Here is a 26369-nt window from a genome sequence, read left to right as displayed (position 1 = left end):
GGAATGTAAAATATTTCAGTCCATCCCAGTGCGATATATAAAAACCATTTTGGAAAACATTTGGCAGTTTATGTGGAAAATTAAACATACACTTTCCATAAACCCAACAATTTCACTCCTAGGTATTTACCTAAGAAAAATGAAAATACATGTCCTCAAAAGGATTTCATGTGATTTTTAAATTACAGCATTATTCATAGTAGCCAAAACATGGAAGCAACCCAAATACCCCTCAATAGGTGAATAAACAAAATATGGTATGGGTATAAATGGGAATACTACACAACAGCAAAAAGGAGCAAACTGTGATACATGCAACAATAAGGAACCTCAAGAATGTTATACTAAGTAAAATAAGTCAGACAATAATAAAACCTGCATATTGTATAATTTCATTTATATGAATTTACAGAAAAGGCAAAACTGTAGAGGCAAAAAGTAGAAGAGCTATTGCCTAGGGCCTGGGAGTAGAGCAGGGATTGCTGCAAATGGGCAAAAGGAAACCTTTTGGGGTGATGGAATTTTTCTAAATTGGATTGTGGTGATCACTGCACAGCTGTATAAATGTATTAAAAGTCATTGGGTGAATCTTATGGTATGCGGATAAAAAGCAACAAAATCACCCTTATCCCTTTTTTCCCATCTCTCCAGTGTCCATTTGTAAGTAATTATCTTCTGTTTTGATCTTATGCTTGTTATTGTAATTAAATATTGAGTCCGTTGATTCCTATTTCCACAATTCAAAGTGATTATGTGTAGTTTTCAGTGCCTACCAAATCACTAAATAACTTAAGCTTCTCAGTTTGAGTGAGTACCTATTATTTCATCATATTAGTTTTATATTGATGAAAAGTCTGTGGAAATTGTAAATCAACTAGGAAGTTGAAGTTATTTCGGAATTAGACATTGGAAGCATTGTTTCCATGTGCTGGAGTTTCACTTTCAGAGCAAGTGAGAGATATATGTGGTATGGTAGGGCCAGGTGGACCTGTCATCTGTCAATCAAAGGCAGAATACTGGGTCTACCACAAAGTGGATACTGGTGACACTCATACTTCTGGGAAAATGTGTTGGTTTTTCATAAGGGTTCTATGAAGTGTTTCCCTTTTCACCTTGACTACTGGTGTCTCAAGAGATTTGTTTTTAACCTATAATTATAATCTTTGTATACATTTGATTCATTAGCATTATTCATGCCCTCCTCCTTCTTTCTCAGCTAATGTATTTGATTTTATTTCCTGTATCCCTGTAAGGCCACTTTGAATTCTTTTATGAACAATGTAGGTTAATAATTAGATGACTAGAATATAGATAAATTCCAACAATAGATATGTGCAGGAGCAAGGCTGTTAAATAGTAAACTTTATTTCAAAGAGATGCAAGTGTTATGAATAATTAAGGCACAATCTTTTGAAAGATTACAGCTTCTTTTTCCACTAAGCCAACAACATGGTAGAACTAAGATGTAAGTTCAGGCCACATCCTGTGTTGTTAGTATGCGATCTTAATTAAGTCAGTTTAGCCCTCCGCGTTTCATTTTCCTTACCTACAAAATTGAAATTAAAAGTGTCTTATTTTACAGAGAAACAGCAAAGATTAATGACAGCCTATTTCATGTTATGCATCCTTCAAGGAGATGCACCACAGGTATAATGCACAGATATATCCCATTTAATGTGTTCTTTCATGAAAGTAACAGATGCGCTACTTAAAGCTATTTATTGAGGGGAAAAAAAGCTATTTAGTGAGAATCAAAAGAAAGCAGTCAATATATTTTTTAAGTGGAAGGTGTAGCCAAAAATAGAGAGAGGGTAGGGGGTGGAGGGAGGGAGAGAGAGAGAGAGAGAGAGAGAGAGAGAGAGAGAGAGAGAAAGTACATTTTAGATAGTCTCGGGTAAAAATGTCATCTCTTATTAACATTTTCCTTGACTACTGTGCTCTATGTTAGCACAGGGAGTGACAGTTCAGCCTGTGAATGAACTGTGAAATGAACACAATCAGAAATGGGCACTTGGATCCATGTTTCCTGTAAAGCAAAACGCTTTTTTGGTTTGTTTTCTGTAAAGCCAGTCAAGCACAACTTGATTTGAACACGTAGCTGTTCTGTGCTCACCCTTGCAGACATTCACTGTTAGCCCTTCCCTCCCCAGTGATTAACCCCTCAAAGTAAATAAGCCAGAGGCCTGTGGTAAGAGGAGAATAACTAGATTCTTGTTATTCAAAGCGTGGTCCAAGGTACCATCAGCATCAGCTGGGAACTTGCAAAAATGCAAATTCTCAGGCCCCACCTCAGACCTATTGAATCTGCAGCTGCATTTTTAGTAAAGTCCCCAGGAGAGGAGAGTGCACAGTAAAGTGTGAAAAGCGCTGAAGACACAGTGATTCTCAACTGTGGCTGCTTATTAGGATAATTGGGGAAACTTTTAAAATATACCCATGCCAGACCTCCCTCCTCTCTGACACACAGAGTTCCAATTCCTTCAGCGGAGTGGTCTCCGATAAGTGTTGGGGAAAAGGAATTTAAGTAAATAAATTGACATTAAGAAATGTAGGAATTCCCTGGACATTTGCATTTGTAAAAGAAGGTATATGTTAACCAACTGGTTGCTTTAACGGGTGCGATTTCAGACTGTGCCGCTCAGTAAAAACTAAGTCAGAGCAGAGGGTCACTAGGCCTGTTTTTCTACTAATAATGGAGAAGCTGAACCTGGACTGTCCCCCTGAATTTCCCCAGTAGAATGCGGGCACAGATGTTTTCATAGAGACTTCAGAACAATGTCTTTCCTCATCCATTCATCTATTCATTCAGTCATTTTTTTATATTTCTCAAAATCATTAATTGTGCACCTTCTAAATGTTGAGCACTTTTCTAGACACTGGGAGTATGAACTAAGATAAACCCTGTCGTCAGGAAAGTGACAGTCTGGTCAGCATGACAGACCAATAAACAAAATTACCATACGGTTTGGGTAAGTGCTAAGGCAGAGAGAAGCAGTGCTACAGTCATTCTGAGAACGGGGCGCCTAAACCACATCAGTCATTATAGACTGGCAGCTAGAGTGATTGTAACTAACACGGCCAGGAAAGCATTCGCAAGAGGAAATGTCATCTGCTAGTTCAGAAGGCCACTCAGAGGTTGCCAGGCCAGTGGAGCAGAGGGCAGCATGTGCACAGGCTGGATACAAGATGCGTGCAAAGGCTGGGTGAGCGTAGGATCTGCAAGTGGTTCATGATGGCTGGCGTGTAATGTGAAATGCACTGGGTTATAATTCCTCTTCAAGTCTATAGAAAATGAATAAATATGTTATGGGGAGCATCTAAAGGATTTTAAGCAGAAGTGGAACATATTCAAGCTTGCCTGCTGGCTAGCACAGACTTGGTGAAGCGGAGACAAAGATTTACCCACACAAGGGAATACTATTTCCAGGTCCCGGGTATGAGGGAGAGCTTAGCAAGGTTAAAGAACTGGAAGAATGGCTATAGGGCTGAGGCACAGTGGGCGTGAATGTGGATGTGAGAGTGGGGGTGAGAAGGGTGTTTGAGTGCTGGCACAAGAGACAGGCAGAAACTGAATCTTGTAGTCCGTGGTAAAGTGTTTGAGCCTTCCTAATAGCAATGGGAAGTTACAGAAGGAAGGGTTTTCAGCGAAACATGACTTGATCCAAATTGTTGAGAAGGGTCACTGACTGTACCTAAAGAATGACTCTGGGCAAGGAATTGGGCTACTGCGCACTTAATCTGGGTGAGAGCTAAGGGTTGCCTGGATTTGATGGTAACAGGGTGGAGAGAATAGATGGATTTGAGAAATATTTAGGAGGTAGAATTTATAAGGCATAGTGTTTATGTAAATATGTGAGGTTGTGAAAAAGGAGTGAAATGCAACTCAAGTTTCTGGCGTGAGAAACTAGGTGGTAAGTGTTGCCAGTCACTGAGCCAGGGAACACAGAGGAAGAGCTGGTTGGATAATAGGCTGGGGCCCATGCAGCGAAAAGTTCCCTTTGAGACAGTGTAGATTTGGGATACTGGTGAGTCTTCTGTGTGGCGAAGTTCAGGGAAGTCTAGGTTGGAGATAAGGATTCAGGAGTCATCAGCATAGGGGAGAGGTGGTTGAGATTTCCCCGGAAGGAATGGAGATTTTTTCAAAGAAACTGAAGAGGAAGAGCCACGGAGGTACAAGGAAAATCAGTAAAGTGTAAAATCACTGAAGCAAAAGTTAGAGAGCATGTTCAAAATCAGAGTCTGTTCACTGGAGTTAAATGCAGCTGAGAGGTTGAGTAGGACAAGAAATGAAGGCAGAAAGGAAGAGGTTGAAGATTCCATTGAAGATGGGAAAGTTGATGGATCTTGTTCCTGGGGATGTAAGAGAGGATATATCCAGAGAAAAGATGGCAGGACCCCTCTTAAACAGAGGAGGACCCCCTCTTCCTCTCTTACCAGGGGGAAAGCAGCAATGATAGTGTGCATGCAAGTACGGTTAGAGGCTGAGAAGGATGGGAAGCCATGTGGCTCATCCAGTTACTTCAGTTTTCTCTGTGTAAGAGGAAGTAAGGGTATTGAAGGCTGTAAAGGGCCAGTGTATGGAGTGGAAGGGAAGGCTAAGCAGGACCACGTAGAAAGGCTGTGCACAGAATTGATGGCCCTGTTGAAGCTGAAGGGCATAATTTGAAATGGCATTAAACCAGGAAGTTATGGGGTTTTCCCAGCATCACAGGTAATATCTTCCACAGATATTTATGGAGTACTGTTCTAGTTGCTGCAGATGCAGAAGTGAACAACACAAAGTCCCTGCTCATAAGGAGCTTGCCATAAAGAAGTCAATCAATAAATCTGTAAAAAACATTCTTAAATATCTTAGCCTAGAGTTGGAAGGGAAAAGGTAGGCAGCTGGGAAGATTCAGGGTAGGCTCATGTGCAGGGGCGAGGGAATGAAATACTTTGCTGAGTTGATGGTTTAAATGATGACACCACAGGATGTAGGCTGGATAGAAGGTGAAAGAAAGGCAAAGGAAGAACAGAGTGAGCATGAAGGGAGAATTCTCAGGAAAGTAGAAGAGCAGGTGCAGAGGGAATAAAGAAATGAAAAAACTTCTAAGGATGGGAAGGCCAAAGTGTAGGTCACTCAAGTTGAAGATTTCAAAGGTAGAACTATTCTTGGTGTTAACAACATTAGGACCATGAAAATGCAGGTACAGATGTGGAATGGAGGCGAAGGTCATGAGAGTTTCTAAGGTTAAGAAATTCTTAAGCCAGAGAGTAGCAGAGATTGTCCACATAGTCCCTGATGTTACTTGGGAAGATGGTAGAACATTTGTGGAAGGGAAGACTGAGCGAGGTGTTGAGTCTTTAATAAACAAAGATGAATGTCTAGGAAGTTAGTGGATGACAGAGATAAAGTAGATGAGGTGGGTGGGGATGGTCAGCTGGCAGAATCCTAAATAAACACAGTGGAGAGGAATGATTTGGAGGCTGCATAGAGTGATAGAAGAAGACTGGTTTTGTTTTTCAGTGTGCAGAGTGCTGAGGGAGAGAGAGCTTCAGGGGAGAGGGTTTCCCTTAAATCAGAGAGCTGAAGGGAGTATCCGTGAGTAGGCTCGGGGCTTAATAAATCACGCCTTCTTGCCCAAGATGACTCTAGAAATGCTCTTCTAATCCTGTTTCCTCATACAACCCAAAGCCCTTTCTTTCATTCTCTATAGGTAGGATTGTAGGAGATACCCTTCTGAATGGAGGGAAGGGTTTGCTGACAAGAGTCAGATTCTAGAATCATAGGATGTGCCACCCGATCTAGAAATTAGTCCACACGGGGTAGGGTTTTCGACTTCTTGGTTGTCATATGTGATAATGTCACTCCAGTGGATCAACAGCAGCCGGTAAAAGGAGACACTGGAGGGCTGCCTGTCTGGCATGTTGGGAACTCCGTTTGATGGAATTCCGTTTGATGGAACGGAACTCCGTTTGATGGAATTCGAATTACTCATGAATTCATTTTTATTTGTTTTTTCACCAGCTTAGATAAAAACTCAAAGTGAATCAGTGAGTTCTTATCTCAAAACAAAATGTTTGTTTAAACATTTTTCAGAGGCACGATCTCCCTTCAAAATTAAAAGAAACAAAAAAGTCCAAACGGAACTATCACATTTCAGATACTTTTCAATCCAGAGAAGTCTGACAGTAGGTACCTTAGCTTGAAACTAATAAAGAGAGGTTTGGTCCACAGCACAGACTAAAGGATTAGGAAGTCAAACTGAAATCAATTAGCAGGTAACCAGTAGCCAGCAGTGCATCTGTTTCTTTGTGCTTGATGCTTAAAGCAAAAACAAGCAAGCCAACTATAAAATGGTGAAGGTGGCTTAGGCCATATCTTTTAAGTAGTTCCCTTTGTTAATCAAGGCTTTCTTGAACTTCAAAGAAATTCTTATTGAAAGAACTCCCAAATCATTAAAGACTTACAATAAGATGTGCTTGAGGATCTAGTAGTTATTTAAAAATACTTCCAGAAAAGAAAGTTTTTGTAAAATCTAGGGGCTTAATTTTCTGGTATAATGAAATTAATTGAGTGAAATTAGGATGTTTCTGATACCTCTGCCAGTCTGAAGCCAAAATGAATTCATTATCCCTGAACACATGTATATAGCAATCAATGATTTCACTAACTTAGAAGCCAAGAAACAAAGTATTAACAATTGTATTTGTTCAGAGAAATAATTTAATTATATTTAAGTGAATCAAATAAAAAAGCAATATATGAAAAGTCATTAACTGAACAGAATATTTCTCAAAGCCCTGTGTATATAATATTCTGTAGCAAGGAAATGACAATTTGTTGAGAAGAAATGGCACAAGTGAAACCTTGAAAGTCCCCTTAAACTCGTATCCATGCAAATATGAATCTTTAAAAGAGAATATAAGTTAGCAGGTATAGATACTATGAAACTTTACATGATGTATTTCAACAACTATGTAATAAAATTAAAACAAAGAAAAGAAGTGGGAGGATTTGCAAAGCTGACAAACTGGTTGAGTTCCATGAAGGCCCTTGTTGCAGGGTCAGCCCCATTGCAGGCCCAGGCCCTTACTAAGAACAAGGTCAGCGACTCTGGTTCCATCTCCAGTCAGTCTCACGTCTGGTGAGCTGCCTCTGACCCCAGCTATAGTGAGTGGGTTCCTACCTTGTCCCCTGGGACCTCACTTCTGGCTCATTCCCTAGCTATGGAAATTGAGTTTCTGCTTTTTCTTCCCCGTCTTCTGGGACTGAAACCCAGCTTAGTTCTTAACCTCATTGCCTTTTTCCTGAAGAACTTTCTTGGATCACCACACTGTCTGCTGGGTACAGCCCCCTCGTCACAGCTGCCTGCAGTTCCTTGTCCCTGTGTAGCTTCTCTCCATTGCTCTTAGCCAGGAACTTCCTCTGTTGCTGATTCCTTGTGGTCTATCTAAAATAGGATTCAGTCTCACTGGATTGGCTCAGACTGCTTCTACCTGAGCCCAGTTTATGTACATGACACACATTTTATATGGAAGAAAAATGTTTCTTCATTTGCTGAGGAAGAAACAGCTCACTAATGTTATATGCCAACACAGAAAGCCAAGGATCCGGCTTTTCCCTCAACCATCAGCCAACCACACCTATTAATTTTAAAAACTTAAGGAGGGAGGAATCAGTTCTTTGTCTTGTTTTATTTAAATATAAGAAAATCTAATTAAGTGTTGAAAGTTCAAAATTTTTCAGATACTGCCTATCCGACTTTAAATGAACAATAAAAGCCATTTTTATTCGAGTGTAGTAACAGGCATAAGAAACCAGTATCAAAATATTTTAAGATCTGATAAAGTAAAAGTATGGCTTTTAAATAACAGGTGGTGATAATTTCCTAACAGAAGACTTAACTGAGAATGAAGGATTCTTTTGGAGTGTCTGTTATGAACTAGTCATTGTGCAAGGTGTTGGAATTAGAATCGTTGCTGTGGGTAAAGGGTTTACCTATAATTATCATTGTTTTTATATTCTGTGGATTACCTGGTAATATACTTTGAGTTATTTCTTAGAAACTGCACATCTCATACTGATAACTTATTTCATGGTTGATGGTCTAAGGCTCCATCTCTCACCTAGCCATACAGTCATACAAATGATGCCATGATGTATGAACCTTACGGAAGAGGTCGTCGGCAGCTTAACATCTGCAATCCACGAGAACTCTGTCTAGATTCATGGGGAGACCTTGTCCAAACTAGGGCTCCTGAAAGCCTAAGTTGACTTGGCAAGGGTATGTGTTGAAGAGATGATTTGGAACTTTTTGACCAGCCATACAGATAGATTGAGGATGAAAGGACCCGCTTCTATTAGGTGCCCAAGATAAGAACTTCTAGGACAAGGCTGGCTGTTTCCTGCAAGCTCAGCAAGAGTAAATCTTTCTTCCCATGATCAGATCTCTTTCCTAAACTGGACAGGGTGACAAAGGCCAAGCCCCTGACTATTAGTTCCCACAGGTCTCTTTCCACCAATCAAAGACAGGTAGGGTTCCTCCTGGGATTCGGAGGCCCTGGGGATCTAGCTCTTCATTCTTTATCTATCCTGTATCCTTCCTTCTGAGAATGGCCTATCTTTCCACACTCACAGAGAGCCGCTCTACACTCCAGTCCTCTTTCGGTTGCCTCTTTTATCAAGGCTGTCACTCACCTTCTCTGCCTGGACCACAACTCTGTTCCTGACTCACATACCTGTTGAATGAATGAAGGAATGAAATGGCTTCCCTCTTCCATCTTTGCCTAGCTAACTCTTTCGCTGCCAGCACATCCTGTATGCTTACCCATGACTCACGTCTCACTTGTAGTTAGTTGTGCAATGTCTAGTTTTGCCCCCTGTAATAACTATTTCTATCTTACTTATCAGTCTGTTTCCAGCAGCTAGCAAGGTGCATGGCACATAGTAAGTTGTCAATAAATATTGGTTGCATAAATGAATATTTAATTTATTTTTTATATTTATTCTGTCAGGTTCCTTATCTTGGTCACAAAACCAATGTTGTCTAGGCAAGGTGTTTGTTAGGGCACCTGATACACAAATATAGCAGCAAAGAAGTGGTTTCATTCGGGCTTTGTCTCACATACGTAAATTAGATTTCTCAGTTCTGTATCTCCCTCTCAAACTCTTTTCTGTCTGATCTATCTCCTTTGCTAGCAGTAAAGTCAATTACTCTCTTCCTTGGTTGTTTAATTTACCTAGTTAATTCTACCCTCCTAAGCTAGAACTGGGTCAACAAGGAAACAGTTTCTGTATGCATTTCTCTTTCCCACTATTTTCCTGTTTCAGGGAGATTTTTCAACTAATCTCCTACTCAGGTAAGAATTTCTAGCTCCTTGCGACCAAAATCTCCATTAGTCTGGGCTTTCTTTTCCAATTCCAGTTCTCTCAGAGCTTCTTCCTTCTCAGTAACTCATCTCTGCTCTCCTTTAATGAGGCCCTGTGCTCGCCTTCCCTTGAGTGTCTCTGTTTGGCTAAGTGCTGCTGGTTTTTGACCATCGTCCTCGAAGGTTCCTCTATCCCAGGTTGCTTCACTCATAGTACGCTCATTCAGACTCCTGGTCAGCTCACACATACACACATAATAAGCTTATTTATAGATGCACACTGCAAGTGACTCCTTACCTCTAAGTTACATAAAATAGGAGCTTTACTTGTCAACTGAATACTACATAAGTTCAGGAATTGGAAATGAGAACAGAGCATAACAGCCCTTCATTTCTAGATCTAGTTACACTATAGGAGTTCATATGCATCATAAAAGAAGCAGTCTTGTGTCAGAGGAAGACCTGCAAATTCTGTGAGGGCAGGGATTATATCTGTTTATTCGCCATGACATATATTCAGATCCCAATAGTGTCAGACATGTAGGGGTACTCAAAAATAGTTGTTGAAATGAAATGAAAAGTTTCAGAGTCTTTTCATGGTCCACAGGGAAAAAAATCTTTTTGGAGAAGACAATGATTTAGCATAACCCTCTGGGTCTTCTATAATAGAACAGAGATACATATTCATTAAAAAAATATAAACATGTGGAGCCTAATACCACCTTGTGTCAACTAAATGCCTAGTTTGTTAATACATACTAAATTTCATAGTGCCCACTGGAGAAGAGTTTTTTTTTGTTTTTACAATTTTGACTTCGTTTGAGGTAGCATTCTACAGCACCAGTGACCCAGCTAATCCTTTTGCTATGATCTTTTTGTACCACGCCCTAACCAAAATTGATGCAAAGGCAGAATGTTTTGAGTTACTCTCAGTAATTACATATTACTGAAGTTGGACTGATCATTTCTGTTCAACAGTGTGATCCAAAATTGCAAAATGTTTAAATGGGAGAAACATGGGTATGTAATTTCATTGCTTCCTCTTCAGAAACATCCACCAGTGTCCAGGAAGCTTGGCATCTAACTGATGAGAGTTACTTAGGGAACAGTGTAGCCTTTTCATAACCTTCTATATCTTTCCTTAAAAAAGGAACATTATTATTCATTAACATTATAATCAACACACAGCCTTGATAACTTATTTTAAGTGATATATTGTATTTAAATTGCAGTATAATCTCTAATAGCTTTTTGCCAGCAAAGACTCTTTTTGGATTTAAAATGCAAATTGAACTTGAAAAAGAAAATTTATTTTTAGACTTACGACACTTTAACTTAACTGTAACACAGTTTCAGGGCTTCCATTTGTTAACAGAATGTTTTTGGTTGTCAATTTTGGAGGAATCCCTACTGGAAAATTATTGAATGTCCTCTCTTGGCTGTGAGCCATTCATTTAAATGGGCTATGAGATAAGGCTGAAGAATTTCACTAATTTGGGGAGAGCCAACTAAAGATGATTACTGTAGGTCCATTAGACTTGAGATTTCTGTAATTATCTCAACAAGTTCTAAAAATCTAGGGTCAGATGAGGTGAAAAAGTTTATGTAGCTATGCTCATGTTATGGAGCAATAAAATCTTAATTGGGCATCAGAAAGACAGTGATTGCTACATAATTTAATTTGGATACTCTCTCTGTGGAGCTTCCAAAATTTTTTTAATGCTATTTGGAGTTACAGAAGGATGATACTGTAGAAAAACATCAGTTTAAAATTAGACCTAGGCTCTATCTAAAGTCATATTGGTGGCTTTGGGCATGTAACCACTCTATGCCTAGGTTTCCTTAAAACAGAGGTAACATGTCCTATTTATAGAGCAATGGGAAGATATCATAAGGAAGAAATATAATCAAAACCAGAGAAGCAGTTTAACATCATAGTTAAGAGCCTAGGCTTTGGCCACCAGACTGCTTGAGGATAAACTTCAGTTTTGCTACTTACCAACTGTGTGACTTTGGATACAGATTCCTTACCATCAATTTCTATAGCTAGAAAGTGGGGACAAAAATATTGTTACCATATACAGTTTAAATGATTAAAAAAGTCAAGGAATTTAGAAAATTGACTCGCGTGAAGTAAGCACTTGGCGCCTGACACAGGTCAAACATTGACTTGTTATTATTATTATTACATAAGCATCTTTGGCTGAAACCTAATGAAAATCCTATAGTTTACATTTTGCCTATAAATCTGACAGTGAGTTTATCTGTAAATCTGATAGCAACTGGATTCCAGGTTAACTATGTATAGCTTGTGCCTGTGTGTATGTGGGTGTGAGTGTACGTTTGTGCCTATGCGTTCAAGGTAAATTGGTCACATGTGTACATGAAATACAATTATAAACTACTCCTCAAGCTAAAACACAAAAAATAGGTCTCCTTTCCTGAGAATTGCAGCTCTACAGAAAAAATTCACTATCTTGGAACTTCCCTCAAATCTACCTGTGTAAATACACAGATAATTTCTGCACAGTTATATAGAGATGACTTTTCTTGGTGCTGACCAATTGGACTAGTGCAAGACTTGACCTTGGCTTAGCTGGAACTTACCCAGTGGCTGACAGGGAGTGTTTGACTAAATGATTAACTAGCAGTCCTGATTACATCCAGCATCAGGTGTTCCCTCCCATTCTTCCCCTCAACCTTTCTTCAACCAAGATATCACAAAAGCAATTTGAAACAGGGATTTCGTTTAAAAGGGAGGATTGGATTTTGCAAGAATCCAGAATGTTTGTAATGAAAACTGTTTGGTTTTATTAGTATTAGTTGGTGTGCTTGCTAATATTCAGTCGTTTTCTCTTTAGGAATGGTCCCCCAGATTCTAGTTTCCACATTGTTGCCTTCTGAATGGAGTCCTTTGTGACCCATTGTGATTACATTGCATTTTCCTTGTGTTCTTTCAAAACGTTCTGACTCTGCCTTAATTTTGGTCAGGGGATGGTGGGAGGAGGGTGGCAGCAGGGGAATGGGGTCAGCAATACTTTCAGAATGTTGTCAAAGGAGATTTTTAAATTGTCAAAAATTGCCTAGTAAGTAATATCAAGCTTGGTATCTATTAATAAAGCAAACATTTAGGATAGGAGTTTGGGTCAGAAATGAATGTCCTAAGGCCTTCACAGGAGCATTTGCTCCTGGGTGCCCCAGCATTTCTCTGACCTCTTCTGGACACTTCCATAGCAGTCATAAGCCAGGCTGATGATTACAGTGATTTTTAAGATACCAAAATGAAAATGTTGTGTGAAAATGTTTTGGGAGCAAAAAACCAAGGGCGTAGGCCGATTGGGAGAGAACAGAGCTGAAAACAGTTTTGCTCATAAAGGCTTCCTTAAACCTTACTTATGCAGGGCAAGAACCATCAGTGAAGAAATTTTGCCACCAAGCCAGATATGTGGCATATATGTTATAAATAGATGCCTGGCCTATTTAAAATGTTCAACACCAAAATATATAGTGGCCAGGACTTTTTGAAAAATACAGTAGTAATTGAGAAAGAAGTGATTTGAAACCATTCCCACTTAATATTGTTGCTTCTTGTGCACATTTTCCTGGATATTTTTTAAAAGCCTCAAAGAAAAAATGGACAAAAGTGTAGTCAGTCCTAATCATTTACAGATTTCCTATTTGCTAATTCGCCTACTGGCTAAAATTTATTTGTTACCCCCAAATCAATACTCACGGTGCTTTCGAGGTCATTTACAGACATACACAGATTGATGAAAGATTTCCATCACTCTGCACACATGTACCCAGCTGAGGTCCAACAAGGAGATTGTAAACAAGGGTCCTTCTCTCAGTCTATTTAGTGCCACGTTTTTCACATATTCTGTGCTTTTTGTTAGTGATTTAACTGTTTAAAATGGCCCCCAAGCCTAGAGCTGAAGTGCTGTCTAGTGTTCCTAAGTGCAAGAAGGCTGTGATGTGCCTTACAGAGAAAAGACACGTGTTGAATAAGCTTCATTCAGGTATGAGTTGTAGTGCTATTGGCTGTGACGTCAATGTTAATGAATCAATGATATATATTAAATCAGAAATTAAACAGAAACAGACATAAAACAAGATTACGTGTCGATCAGTTGATGAAAATACTGTGTGATCAGAGGCTCATAGGAACCTAACACTATTTTCCAAAGGTCAATGATTCAGTATTTGTTAATTCAATGTTAGTGTTGACTTTAGAACAAAACCCATCAAATAACGAGAATCAGCCCTATTCATAATTCCTGTTAATCCAGTCGCATGGGAAAGCATCAGTGATCTACTAAGTAGGGATCCACGTTAAATAAACTTAAACCCACAATTAAGTGCCAGCAGAGAGGTTCATGCTATCCCGTTTATTCATTTGCTGCTTGTGGCAATCATATTTATTTGAGATTTTCATTATTTTACTGAGAGTTTCCCCAGGATTACTTGACACATGCAGAAATCTCTTTAAAACACACATGAACATTCACACACACAGCACCAGAAAAGTAGCCTCTGTGGAATGTACATGTATCAACATAGAAATATTTCTTGTGTATAGTGCCTAAAATTCTATTTTCAGTTAGCAAGCTATTGATGCTGTTGGAAAGCATGGCATATAGATAAGAAAGGGGGATCATGTGACATTGGAAGCCATTGGCATTCAAAGACAGACCAAGGATTGCCCCTTCTTGAGGTAGACACGTAGCAGGTTTCCAGTGTATCTGGAATTCTGCCATGTCTAATCATGTCTCGCAATGAGTAGAGTGGTTGTGTCGCTGGTCTGTTGCCTGAGAGGGCCAGGAGCCTCGTAAGATAGAGAGAGCTCATCTCAGAGGAATAAAAAGTCAAGCTCAACAAAAATGTCCCTTGAATAAAGCCTTTCCCATCAGAGAAGTGATTCTGAATATAGTTCAGCTTTTGCTGTTGCAGTCTTCCCCCAAACCAGGCCCATTGGTCCTTGTGGTTCTTGGGAGAGGGAAGTATGGAGATAAGATCTAAGAGAGCTCTTCACCTGGAGGCACCATGAGCCCTCCTGGGAACTCCTCTAGGACAATGATGATGGAAGAGAGGCATTCTCCCTGTATCACAGGGCTCCAACCCCAGAGGTTATGGATGGGGTCTGGGGCAGGAGGTCGTAGAGGTAAAGCCAGTATAGAGAGTGGAGACCTGAGGAGAGTGGACTTGTACAGGAGACACACGTGTGGCTCCCTGCCATCCTGTGCCAGGGACTCAGAAGGGACAATTGTACTTAGAAATATGGGTTGTCATGACATGGGCCCATTTGTACTTACAGACTGGAAAGGCAAGAAGAAATAGGCCTGATTCATCTAAGTATGGGACCGTCTTTACTTCCTGATATTAGATTCCCCTGTTTTCATTTTCCGTGTTTCTCTGTTGTCTAATCTGATAGTTCTCCCCTGGATGGACATTAGAATCACTGAGGAAGCCTTAAAAAATGCCTGGACCACCTCAAAGATTCTGATTTAAGTGATCAGGGATCTATCCTTGGCATCTGTATGTTTAAAGGCTTCTAAGGTAATTCACATGGTTAGCCAGGGTTGAAAAATACTGCTGTACAACATATCACTGAGAATTTTCACCCTCCACCATCCATCCTGTTCTATCCAGAGGAAGGTTAGGCAAGAACCCTGCTACGTGTCCACCTCAAGAAGATGCACTTCGGGGTGTGCCTTTGAGTACGAAAGGCCTCCATGCCACTTTCCTGTCTGTTTGCCCCACTGTGAAGAATTCATCTGTTTTTTACCCTTTCTTCCCGGCCACTACAGACTCCAAATTCTGATGCTTTCTTCTTCCGTGGACTCAGCACTAGTTGCTGGTGATAAGGCTGACACTGAGGAGGGAGGGACGCTGTGGCAACAGAAAGGCAGGGAGCAGACAAAGTAAAGAAGGGGGCATGGCAAGGGGAGAATAAAGGCTAATTGGGAAAGAGTGGAGGAGGAGAAAGCAATGGAGCATGCTCACTGCTTCTCACACACTCCCACCTAATGTAGCCAAAGTGTGGAGGGGAGAGGGTGAGCTTGAAGCCACGCACACCTAAGTGCAAGTCCTGGGTTTCCATCGTTTACTAGCTGCTTGATCTTGGGGAAACTACTTATTCTTGTACAACAAAGAAGTGGGGAAGCTCAGGGATTCAAAACAAGTCTGCCTGATTTAAGCACTCCAAACATTTTCTCAGCTTATACAGCATGTCCTAATCCATACCCTCACAATAGACCCTGGTAATGAATACAGTAATTAATAACATCCCAGATGGTAGTTGAGCTTGTTTTTAAATTCCTATGATCAAATAAGGTGGGGAAATATTACAAGAAGATTAGTTGGGAAAAAAATGGTGTGCCACTTATTATCGGCGTAGAACATTCAGAATTGTCATTCATAAGAAGTAAGCTCATTACTAATAGATTACTTTTCTTGTCTTTATGTGACTATTTTCTTGAATTAAAAATAAACTTTTTTCTTACTGCAAAAGCAACACATGTTCACCTAATACAAATTGGAAAATAATGATAAGCAAATAAAACCAAATTAAACACACTCATAATCCCTCCACCCAGATATAACTGCTGTAAAGGCCTTTTAGACTTTCTTTGTTTTTATACAGATTTTCAAAAATCGTAATATACACTTTCTTTCACTTTATAAACATCTGGTCAACAGCATTCCACGTCAATACATTGGCCTTTACTACATCATTTTTTATGTCTGCTTACTAAGGTGAAATAATTTTATTTGTTTTTAAACCACATTTGTTTACTCAGATGTCAGAAACCCACAGATAAGGAAACATCTGAAGAGCCCAGGTGTGTCTATGTGGAGAGGTTGAGTAATTCAACGTGCAAAATATAAAAACAATTTTAACCAGTTTGACAGTGGTGCGTCTGTTTCCTATGGCCCGTCTACCCATGAGTCTACCGCCGACTTCAAAGAAAAGTCAGCACAGAGGGGGTCCAGAGGATAAGGTGCAAAACGAGAATCAAACCCATGATAAGAGATTAAAGGAAGGTTGATCAAGGCCCCAGCATAAAAGTGCTAGCCCATGACTTGCCTTGGCCCATGGCCCCAAAATATTCATCAGAGCAGAGCTCTCTTTGAAGTGATTGGAAGCGCCTGTGCTCAGATGCGCTCTCTGGTCAAAGGGCAGTTTTAAAAGTGGCATAGAAGGGGTTGGCAGAGTTGCCTCTCCCTCTCTTGTCTTCACGTCCCTCACAAATTGCTTGAATGCTGCTTCTTTGGTTTGTTGTCCAGATGTAAGTAGTGTAACTGGGTATCAAGTGAGCAATTCAACCCAAGAGGGAAAGGATCAACTTTTTCCATTATGGGAGATGTGGGAAGTAGGGCTGCAAGAACGTGGCAGTGGATTTGCGCTCATGAGCATGGAACTGCAGCCACTGCTCGTCCTTTTCAGGCAAGGCAGGTGGTACTTCCAGAGAGGCAGTGAGACTTGTTCATTCCTCTCCCTGTTCCTTCTACTTGCTCGTTACTTGTTTGCTGCTCTCTCAAATAGGAGTTTTTGGCTCTTTGTGGTGTTAGGACATAAACCATCCATTTCCTCAGAGAAGAGAGGAAAATAGAAGTGCTCCCAAAATGGCAGTTGCCTTTACAACATTCAGCTTACATTTTTAAAAGTATGTTAAAAGACAAGAGTTATATAAAATTGCTAAAAATGTGTGCTTAGAATGTCTTTAGGTAGCAGTTCTTCCAGGCTCCAATTTTCTGGTTTTTCACTCTACACGATAATCTTCTGTTCTTTAGGGTCTTTATTTTTACTTCCCCTGTCATCTAATCTTCATTTCCTTCAAAGTGCAAGGGATTTGCATTTTCTCTCTACCTTTTTAAGGTCAATTTCTTAATCTTTACTTGAGGTTTCAAGTTAGAAATTTTACTGAGCACAACGTTAGGCCCTGAGAGAAAACTGGAAAATGTATCTCCTCCTTTACTGGAACCACAGTCCCGGTGAAGAGACAATGGATTTTCCAACAAAAAAATGAATGTGATGTCAGCCGATATGGGCTTTGTAAGGACGATCCTTCATGAAGAAGGAGAATTTGAACTGGGCCTTGAATATACCTGAATTATGGTCAAAGTTACAGAAGCAGAGAACTGTAAGGTGTTTCATAGCAGAAAATGAATACATTCATTAAATTGGGGCAGATGGCTCATGTTAGAAAGTAGTGAAAGAAGCTTCACTAGGTATAGTGAAGTAGAATAGTTCAGAACTATAGTTCATAGTTAGAATGTGCTGTGACTCTGGATTTTATTATGAATGCAAGAGGATTATACTGAAAACTTGGAAGTGGAAAATGGCGTACTGAAATGACAGGACAATGTGAATCTGACTGACACACAGGATGAATGGGGTGGGGAGAGACCTGGGGCCATAGTTTGGTTGAAAGGGCATGAATAGAGCCTGAGAGAGGAGGGCCCAAGAAAGAATAGAAACTGGGACCTGGAAGGATGGATGGACTCTGGAGGCTGTGAAATGAGAGCTGGTCTGACCTGCAGGAGCTGGGGAGGGGGGCGTGTAGGAGGAGGGAAGAAGGGGGCTCACTGATGATTCAGTAATGTCATCACACATAAACTTAACTGCATGACTTTTACTGAAGTGCTAGGTGATGGGATTACAAAGAGGTTAAGTTCATCAACAGAATGGTTAGGAAGACACAGTAGGTATTCACCTGAGAAATTCAAAGTAGCCTCATCTAAAGCCTCTTTAAGACTGAGTGAGGCAGTGAGCTCTCAGGAGTTCAGAGAAAGAAATTTTCCCTAAAGTTTGGAGTCATGGGAGCTTCAGGAAGAGATGGGACATAAGATGAACCTTGAATAGTGGGTAGAATTTGGAAAGAATGGGAGGAGGAGTTAAAAGGGTGGGGTGAGGGGGAGAGAAACAAAGGCATGAGGTAGAGAAGCACAGGAGTGTTTGTGGCACGTGGAGTTAGCCCATCTGGCTGGAGCAGAGTTTGTATGAAAACTCAGAGAGGAAAAAAAAAGAGAAGGTAGAGACTTTTGATTAGCCAAGTTAAAGAGTTTGTAATTTAACCTGGGCAACGTCAAGCCACTGACATTTTTGAGCAAGGGAGTGGCCAGAGCAAAAGGGTATTTGGTGAAGTTTAATCTGTGAACGATGCTCGACATATGTATAAAAGTGGGGAGATAATACTAGCAAGAGGAGTAGTTAGATGAGTTCTGGTCAAAAGGGATGAAGATGTAAAACTAATCATCTAAAGAGTATAGAAAAGAAGCAAAAGAGTTACTGATAAGCCCAAGGGAGAGCAAGAAATACAGAATTTTGCTCGAGATTTCAAACACCGAAGGCTGTGATAACGATTGTGCTGTAGACCAAAGTATAAACGTCCAGAGAGGACTGGTTTGGAGGCAGCCCAGAGAGTTTAGTCTTAAAGAGATGGAACCTGAGATGACAGCCAGGCAAACGTGTCCAGAAGCGGTTAGAAGCGGGGGCTTGAGGCCCAGCTGAAAGACAGATTTACCATTCCAAGTTGGAAAATTCCACAGAGCTCAGCAATCCTTAAAAGTGTTTAATTAACTTATTTATTCAGAAAGCGAAGTATTTTCAGAAGCTCACTTGAGAATTTATACTCTCTTGATGCAGATGAATTCTCAATTGCTCTTTTGTTTTCCTTGCGAAACAGTTCCACTTGTATGAGAAAGAACGAGGGGAGGGCAGTGGAAGGGTTTCCTCACTATTCCAGGTGTAGAAGTTGTGGGCATTGAGCCTCCTGTACGTAATATTCTTCTCTTCAGTGGTAATACTTTATGAGAATTTTATACATCTTTCTGTCAATTGCCACACCCACCACAGTCAGTGTTTTGCACACTGTAAATACTCAGTGTTGGTTGATTTGCACTTTCGTCATAAATCTCAAAGATAAAATAGTGGACATAAGAAAAACTAACATGCTTACAGCTAATCTTTTTTTTTTTTTAATTTATTTATTTATGGCTGTGTTGGGTCTTAGTTTCTGTGCGAGGGCTTTCCCTGGTCGCGGCGAGCGGGGTCCACTCTTCATCGCGGTGCGCGGGCCTCTCACTATCGCGGCCTCTCCTGCTGCAGAGCACAGGCTCCAGATGCGCAGGCTCAGTAATAGTGGCTCACGGGGCTAGTTGCTCCGCGGCATGTGGAACCCCCCCAGACCAGGGCTCGAACCCGTGTCCCCCGCATTGGCAGGCAGACTCTCAACCACTGCGCCACCAGGGAAGCCCCCTACAGCTAATCTTATAATGACAGACTCTACATAGACAAATGCAGAGCAGATATCAAATTTGAATTGCAAAAATTTGTAAGCGAAGTACAAGAAGCAATCACTGTAGCTTCAGATCTTTACTAAAACGATAAAATCCATTAACAATCCCACATGCCTTGGAGCCAGCCTCCTAGACATTCAAAGGTCACAGCACCTTGAAGAGCGGAGTCAATAGCCCAAGTTATCAGAGTGAAGAGTGACTCCAGGCCCAGGACGGCTAAGGCAGACCTTCATTCATTTTTTTTTTTTTTTTTTTTTTTTTTGTGGTGCGCGGGCCTCTCACCGCTGTGGCCTCTCCTGTTGCGGAGCACAGGCTCCGGACGCGCAGGCTCAGCGGCCATGGCTCACGGGCCCAGCCGCTCTGCGGCATGTGGGATCTTCCCGGACCGGGGCACGAACCCGTGTCCCCTGCATCGGCAGGCGGACTCTCAACCACTGCGCCACCAGGGAAGCCCTGCATTCATTTTTTCATCTGACATAGGAACTAGCAAGAACCTCAGTTGTTTAAAGGAGGGGGTGAGATATAGGATAGGAGGACCCAGACCTCTCAAGAATAAAACCAACCAACGACAGTAAAGGAAGGAGGACTATACACAGATAATATTCGTCATTCTACCTGAATCCACAGTTACGCAAGTAAAAAGAGGAGCATCAGTCTGGTTGACTAGATCATAAAGAAGCAATGTGTCTCTTTTTTCCCCTTCCAAACTTACAAAAATACACCCTTCGTTTTATCTTATCCTTTCTCTGGTCTTTCAGCCGCTCGACTGATCCAGAACATGGATGCCACTGCTGAGCCTTGTACAGACTTTTTCAAATACGCCTGCGGAGGCTGGTTGAAACGCAACGTCATTCCTGAGACCAGCTCCCGTTACAGTAACTTTGACATTCTAAGGGATGAATTAGAAGTCATTTTGAAAGGTTAGTGGAGTTTGTGTCTATGCATCAAAGATTTCTCTCTTAATATATCCATTTCTTAAGATACAGCTCTTAGCGATTACAGGGAGTATCGCAAAAGACTAAAGTCGATAATCCCTCCAAGTTTTGTGGACCACCGCTGAGTCACTCTGAGGGTGGTAGACGCTGAAATGGATATGTTGCCATCTCTTAGCATTCCTGCTTTCATTTGTAGGTACACACGATAAAGCTCTATTATCCCTGGAGATGGGATCTTTATGCCATTTTACAGAAGAAATTAAATTATTGCCAGTAAACACCACCTGCATGTTCTTTCTACCCTGGCCCTGTGTTGTGGTCACTGTGAGATGTTACTGAGATTTGCCTTCCCAGAGTAGGTATATCTGTTCTAACCCAGTTAAGACACTCTCCCTGGGAAGTTTGAGAAAGCAGTGTCTAGTCCTTTGCTATCCTCCATTCTCTGTTCTCCTCTTTTAGAAGTTACTTTGTAAAAAAAAAAAAAAAAAAAAAGACGCTATTTTCTAATATCCAAACAAGAAGAACAGTACATTCATTTCATCTGGAGCATGGACAGTACTATCACACAAAGATAGTTATTTTCAAACCATCAAGAAGACTATCACATTAAATTCCAAATTCCTCTGTAGTATTTGTTTTCTTTTTAATGTCAATTTCAAAAAAGTAACTTCTATATGGTAGAGCAGTACACATCACTGTTCACACACACACACACACACACACACACACACACAAAAAGCTAAGCTGCGTGATGAAACTAACTCTCAGTTCTGCACCAGGAATAATGATCTGGTGTAAGGGGTTTGGTTTTTCCTATAGGGTTTTGGAATGCGAGATGTGTGAACATATGTACAAAAGTTTTTTTTACCAAACCTGCACTGAAAATGTTAATTGCAGCTGCAAATAAGCAATTATACTGATGTGTTTTATCAATACCCTATTTCAGATGTCCTTCAGGAACCCAAAACTGAAGACATAGTAGCAGTGCAGAAAGCAAAAACATTGTATAGATCTTGTATAAATGAATGTAAGTGCTCTGTATTTTATTTTATTAGGAGTGTGCCAAAATATGCATAGTCTTCATAATATATTTATACTCATTATTTTCAAAAGCTGCTATTGATAGCAGAGGCGGAGTTCCTCTACTCAGACTGTTACCAGATATATATGATTGGCCAGTGGTGACAGAAAACTGGAACCAAACATATGGTAAGGCAATTTTCCTTCTTTTAAAAAAAAATTATTTCCATATAAAATCTGTTATTATTACAGTATCATATTAATGCACTAAAGCATCTAATGATATACTTCACCTTTCATTGCTTTAGGTTCTTCTTGGACAGCTGAGAAATCTATTGCACAGCTGAATTCTAAATATGGGAAAAAAGTCATTATTAATTTTTTTGTTGGCACTGATGATAAAAACTCTATGAACCATGTAATTCATGTAAGTTTGTGTGGCCAACAGCCAAAGTTACTTTAAATTGCAGTAAAACTTCCACACACATTGTTGTTATTGATATTTAGAAATAATGCATATTCTCATTTGAATTGCATGAGCAAGGTGGTAATAAGTTCAAGGACAGATGCCTGGATTCCCAATTTTGAAAGTGTTTTCTTGATGCTGTGGTTTAGACATTCAACTCTCCTTCCTGCTACCTTTGTTTTAGATACCTCTCCCTTTATAAAAACAAATGATAAGAAAGGAAAGACTCCAGGTCTCTCCTGTTTAGAGAAAGCACCTGATTTCTCTGTATGTTCATGAAAGGAGCATGGTCTGGTTTACATAAGTAATACAGGTCAGAAATTAGAAATTCCTAATTGATTCCAAAAAGATCATAGAAATGGGATTTTTAACACAATTTTGGTTCTTGCTAAAGAATGTCTGTACTTTTTTCTCAATTAAGGTAAACAGAATCCCATTCTTTTTAAGTGGCTTTATTTGATTTTTTTAAAGTGTAAGCCACTCATTTAGGTTTACCTAGGACAAGATTTACTTAACTGAGTATGTTCGGAATAGAGTGAAACATCTAGGGACTTTTGTTTAGTCTCCTGTAAAAGAAACTAACCAAAAGTTGCAGGTCACAGAAGCATAATTATGTCACTGTTGCATAAATCTTTATAGTCATTTTTATTAAAATCATGAAAGAGACTGAACCCAACTCTTGCCTACAGTGGACCCCTTTCTCTCTTCCTACGTTCTCTCCTTTGGCTCTCAAGTGCCAGTATCCTGCATGATCGCCATGAGGGGGTTTCCTAAGGAGGGTCAGGAGGTTGAAGAAGGGGCAGGGCTCTTCCCGTGGGGATGCCTTTTGGCTCTTTCCTTACCAGTCCTCTGGGTTCTGTTTCTTTTGTATTGGCCTGGCCCTTTACAGCTGCTAGGATTCTCACTCTCACCCATAAATGCTCTAGTTTACCTCATCCATCTTACCGTGCGGCGCGTAAGAGGGACTCTGACAAAGCCGCGAGTATGTCCACAAGTTTTTGCTAGGTATCCAAGGTGTCCAGAAGTTTCTGCTAGGTATCCAAGGTGGACTGGACACACTAGAACCGAGATGAGTTACCTCTTTCACACACTCAGCTGGCAGCTGGGTCTGCTGGCGTCCTGAGCAGGACCGCTTTGGAGAGAACTGAGGAGGAATCTCCTCTATCCCCTTAGGGTAGAGGATCTCAAAATAATCAAGATTTCTGCTAGCTTAGAATTTCTTGACTTACCATAGAGGTTTTCCACCTTTTTTTTAATTTTTCTGTCCCAATTAAGGGTGGGGGTAGAAGAGAATGTCCCTCAGGGAGCATATTAGAATCTCAGGAAGCCAAAATGTCCTGTAAAAGTGTAATGCTCCCTAGTCCTAGATTCTAACATGTATTTGTTCACCTCCCCCTTTGTTATGCATTAAAAATCCTTCCCCGTGTGTTTTTTTTTTTGTTCAAGATTTCTTTGGTTTTTCTCAAATATCTGCAGCACAGACGTCCAGATTATCTAGCTACCCATCAGTTTAACACTTGGAAGCAGTAGCGTGGAAACCATTTCCTATGTATTCACTCAGTGTCTGCTTGTTACCCTTATAAAGAACAAGAACGCTAGGATCTTTTTTGTTTTTTTAACATCTTTATTGGAGTATAATTGCTTTACAGTGGTGTGTTAGTTTCTGCCTTATAACAAAGTGAATCAGCTATACATATACAAATATCCCCATATCCCCTCCCTCTTGCGTCTCCCTCCCTCCTACCCTCCCTATCCCACCCCTCCAGGCGGTCACAAAGCACCGAGCTGATCTCCCTGTGCTATGCGGCTGCTTCCCACTAGCTATCTATTCTACATTTGCTAGAACACTAGGATCTTGCTCATACATAGATAGGCGTGCTTGTAATTTGTCCAACTGTTCTATATCAACTGAATATTTTCTTCTTCGCATATTTTTGTATAGATTGACCAGCCTCGACTTGGCCTGCCTTCCAGAGACTACTATGAATGCACTGGAATATATAAAGAGGTAAAAACAAAAACAAAAATCCAACAAAATAAAATGAAACTTAACGCTCTATGTCCTTCACTCAGGCAGATACTGAAAATCACACATAATAGTGAGCTTCCTTTGACTGAATGAATATTCTAAACTAAGAAACAAAGAAACTTGAAATTCCTTGTTCGTGTCTTGACCTTAGTACTTAAGTCACGTGACCCATTTTGAAAAGTCAATTTAAAATGTTTTATTTGATCATTTAAAAAATGAACAGGTTAATCATGGTCTAGGTCAGTGCCAGTGAGGACCAGGGAATGGTCCAGTATCAGACACATCATACTCTGCAGCACTCTTCTAGAGCCTTCTGATTTGACTTTCAGAGGACTACCCAGATAGGGGCACTGGGTTCAGACAAACCTTTGCAGTCACCTTCTGATTCTAACATTCATCATCCCCCACAGAACTGCTTCGCTTTGCCTCACAGCCTTGCCTCCCTCAAGCTGGTGTTGATGTGCTTTTGCTTCTTGATATAAAGGAACCATAGATGATAAACTTAGCAGTGTAATATATTATTAGGTATTTGGGGAAGGTGTTGGTTCCATAAATGTTTTCCTCATTATTTTGTAGCTCAGAAGTAAGTTAAGTTTACCTTTGATTATTCTGATGGGTCACAATGGTGGTGTGGCTGAAATTACTTCTTAATTAAAATTATTAGCTTTATATGTTTATACTGAGTGTGCATTTTGCCTCATTATTCAATTCAAAATAGCATGGAATAAATTCATTGTAAAGTATCTTTTTGAGTGGCTGCACAGCATTGAAATGAAGAAAAAAAAGATATATTGTAAAAGTCCACAGTTAAGAACACAGACAGTCAAATGGGTATGGGACATTTGAGTTCATTACAGGTATTGTGTGGGTTGCAGCTATTAGCTTTATGAGCTGTCTGGCTGCTTCCTATTGCAGAGTTGAGGGTGACTGAAGAATTTTGGCTCATTATACTACATTTTCATTGTCATCAACTAGGATGTTTTTCAAATTTAGGATTTTGTCCTAAAAACATAGCAAATTTGTCCAATCCTAAAAAGATGTATTTTTTTTTTTTGTATTTTAACATTCCTGATATCAAAGTATACCCACCAGTTAGTGTATACATTTAATGTGGTAAAGTTTCTTTTTTGTTTTTTTTCTTTTGGAAAGGATCCTGTTGTTAAGATGATGGTGTATTTGTGCATTTTATGTTCAACGCTATCTCATAATCGAGAAAAGGTCATAATCTAGAGCTGGCTTTCATAGGCTTGGGTCATATGGAAGCATTTTGTTTAACCTGTGGCTGTTTTTTTTTTTTTAAATTTTAGATTAGATTATATTTTGAGAAATGCATATTGTATTCCTCTGGTTATTTTAAACTTAAATACCTCAGTTCCTTTTTGTTTTCTGTACTTTCCTTCCTAAAGAGAGAACAGGCCTTAAGGCAATAGAAACTCAAAGGTATTTATTCTTCTAGTTTTTACATGGCAGAATGGTATGTTTTCTTACTAATTAAGGTTACTCATGCACAGACTTTAAGAGCTAAATGGGACATTAGAGAATTTAGTTCAACCCCTCATTTTACAAATGAGAAAACAGAGACCCAAATAAGTAAAATGATTTGCTTAAGTCATGGATTAGAAGATCTATGTGTCAGGAACATTAATTGTAAGCAATGGAAACCTACTCTAACTTAAATTCTGTAAAAAAAAAAAATGTTTTCTGTTTGTCACACCTAAATGTAAAGTTCTAGGGATGAATCAGGCATGGTTGGTTCCAGGGGTTCAACTGAACCATCTTATCTCTTTTCCTGTTCTCAAGGTGCTACTTTCTTCTGTGTTGGAGTCCTTCTCTAGCAGGCTTTCTCCATTGTAGCATCAGAGATGATCCCTGCCAGCCTTACAATCCAGAAAAAAGAAATTCTATCTCTCTTATTCCTATTTCCTTTCTGAGGAAAGGGCTCTGATTGTTCCTGCTTGAGCCACCTGCCCTTCTCTTGACCAATCACTGTGTCCAGGGAACTGGGCTCTCTGATTGGGTAGTTGGTACTGCCAACCCATCTCTACAGCTCAGGAAGGGAGACCCCTTGATCGATAGTTCCACCAAGAGGAAAGAGAATAGAGGGTTCTGTTATGAGCAGATGAGGAGAAATATCTACTATAGCCCTCCTCATCATGATCCTGTCTCCTGGTTCCCAATCTATTTTTCCTTCTAGATGGTGCTATTTCTACAGAAAAGCCTGGAGAGCAAATCTCATTTAAAATTATGAATTAAGCAGGCTCATGTG

General features: G+C 40.1%; 1 protein-coding gene across 5 annotated transcripts in view; it reads left to right on the top strand.

Moving 5' to 3' along the window:
• Positions 1 to 26369, top strand: part of MME (membrane metalloendopeptidase) — a 268601-nt gene that overhangs the window by 189453 nt on the left and 52779 nt on the right. For all 5 annotated transcript variants that reach the window (XM_060149125.1, XM_060149124.1, XM_060149123.1 and 2 more), the window contains 5 exons: positions 20412 to 20573; positions 21535 to 21615; positions 21702 to 21797; positions 21917 to 22035; positions 24017 to 24082. In XM_060149125.1, the coding sequence (XP_060005108.1) occupies positions 20412 to 20573; positions 21535 to 21615; positions 21702 to 21797; positions 21917 to 22035; positions 24017 to 24082 (524 nt within the window). The remainder of the gene's footprint in view (positions 1 to 20411; positions 20574 to 21534; positions 21616 to 21701; positions 21798 to 21916; positions 22036 to 24016; positions 24083 to 26369) is intronic.

This window comes from Lagenorhynchus albirostris, chromosome 5 (assembly GCF_949774975.1).
Source record: "Lagenorhynchus albirostris chromosome 5, mLagAlb1.1, whole genome shotgun sequence".
Classification (NCBI taxonomy): Eukaryota; Metazoa; Chordata; class Mammalia; order Artiodactyla; family Delphinidae; genus Lagenorhynchus; species Lagenorhynchus albirostris.
The sequence above is the reverse complement of the archived record's forward strand: the minus strand, read 5'-3'. Positions and strand labels throughout refer to the sequence as shown.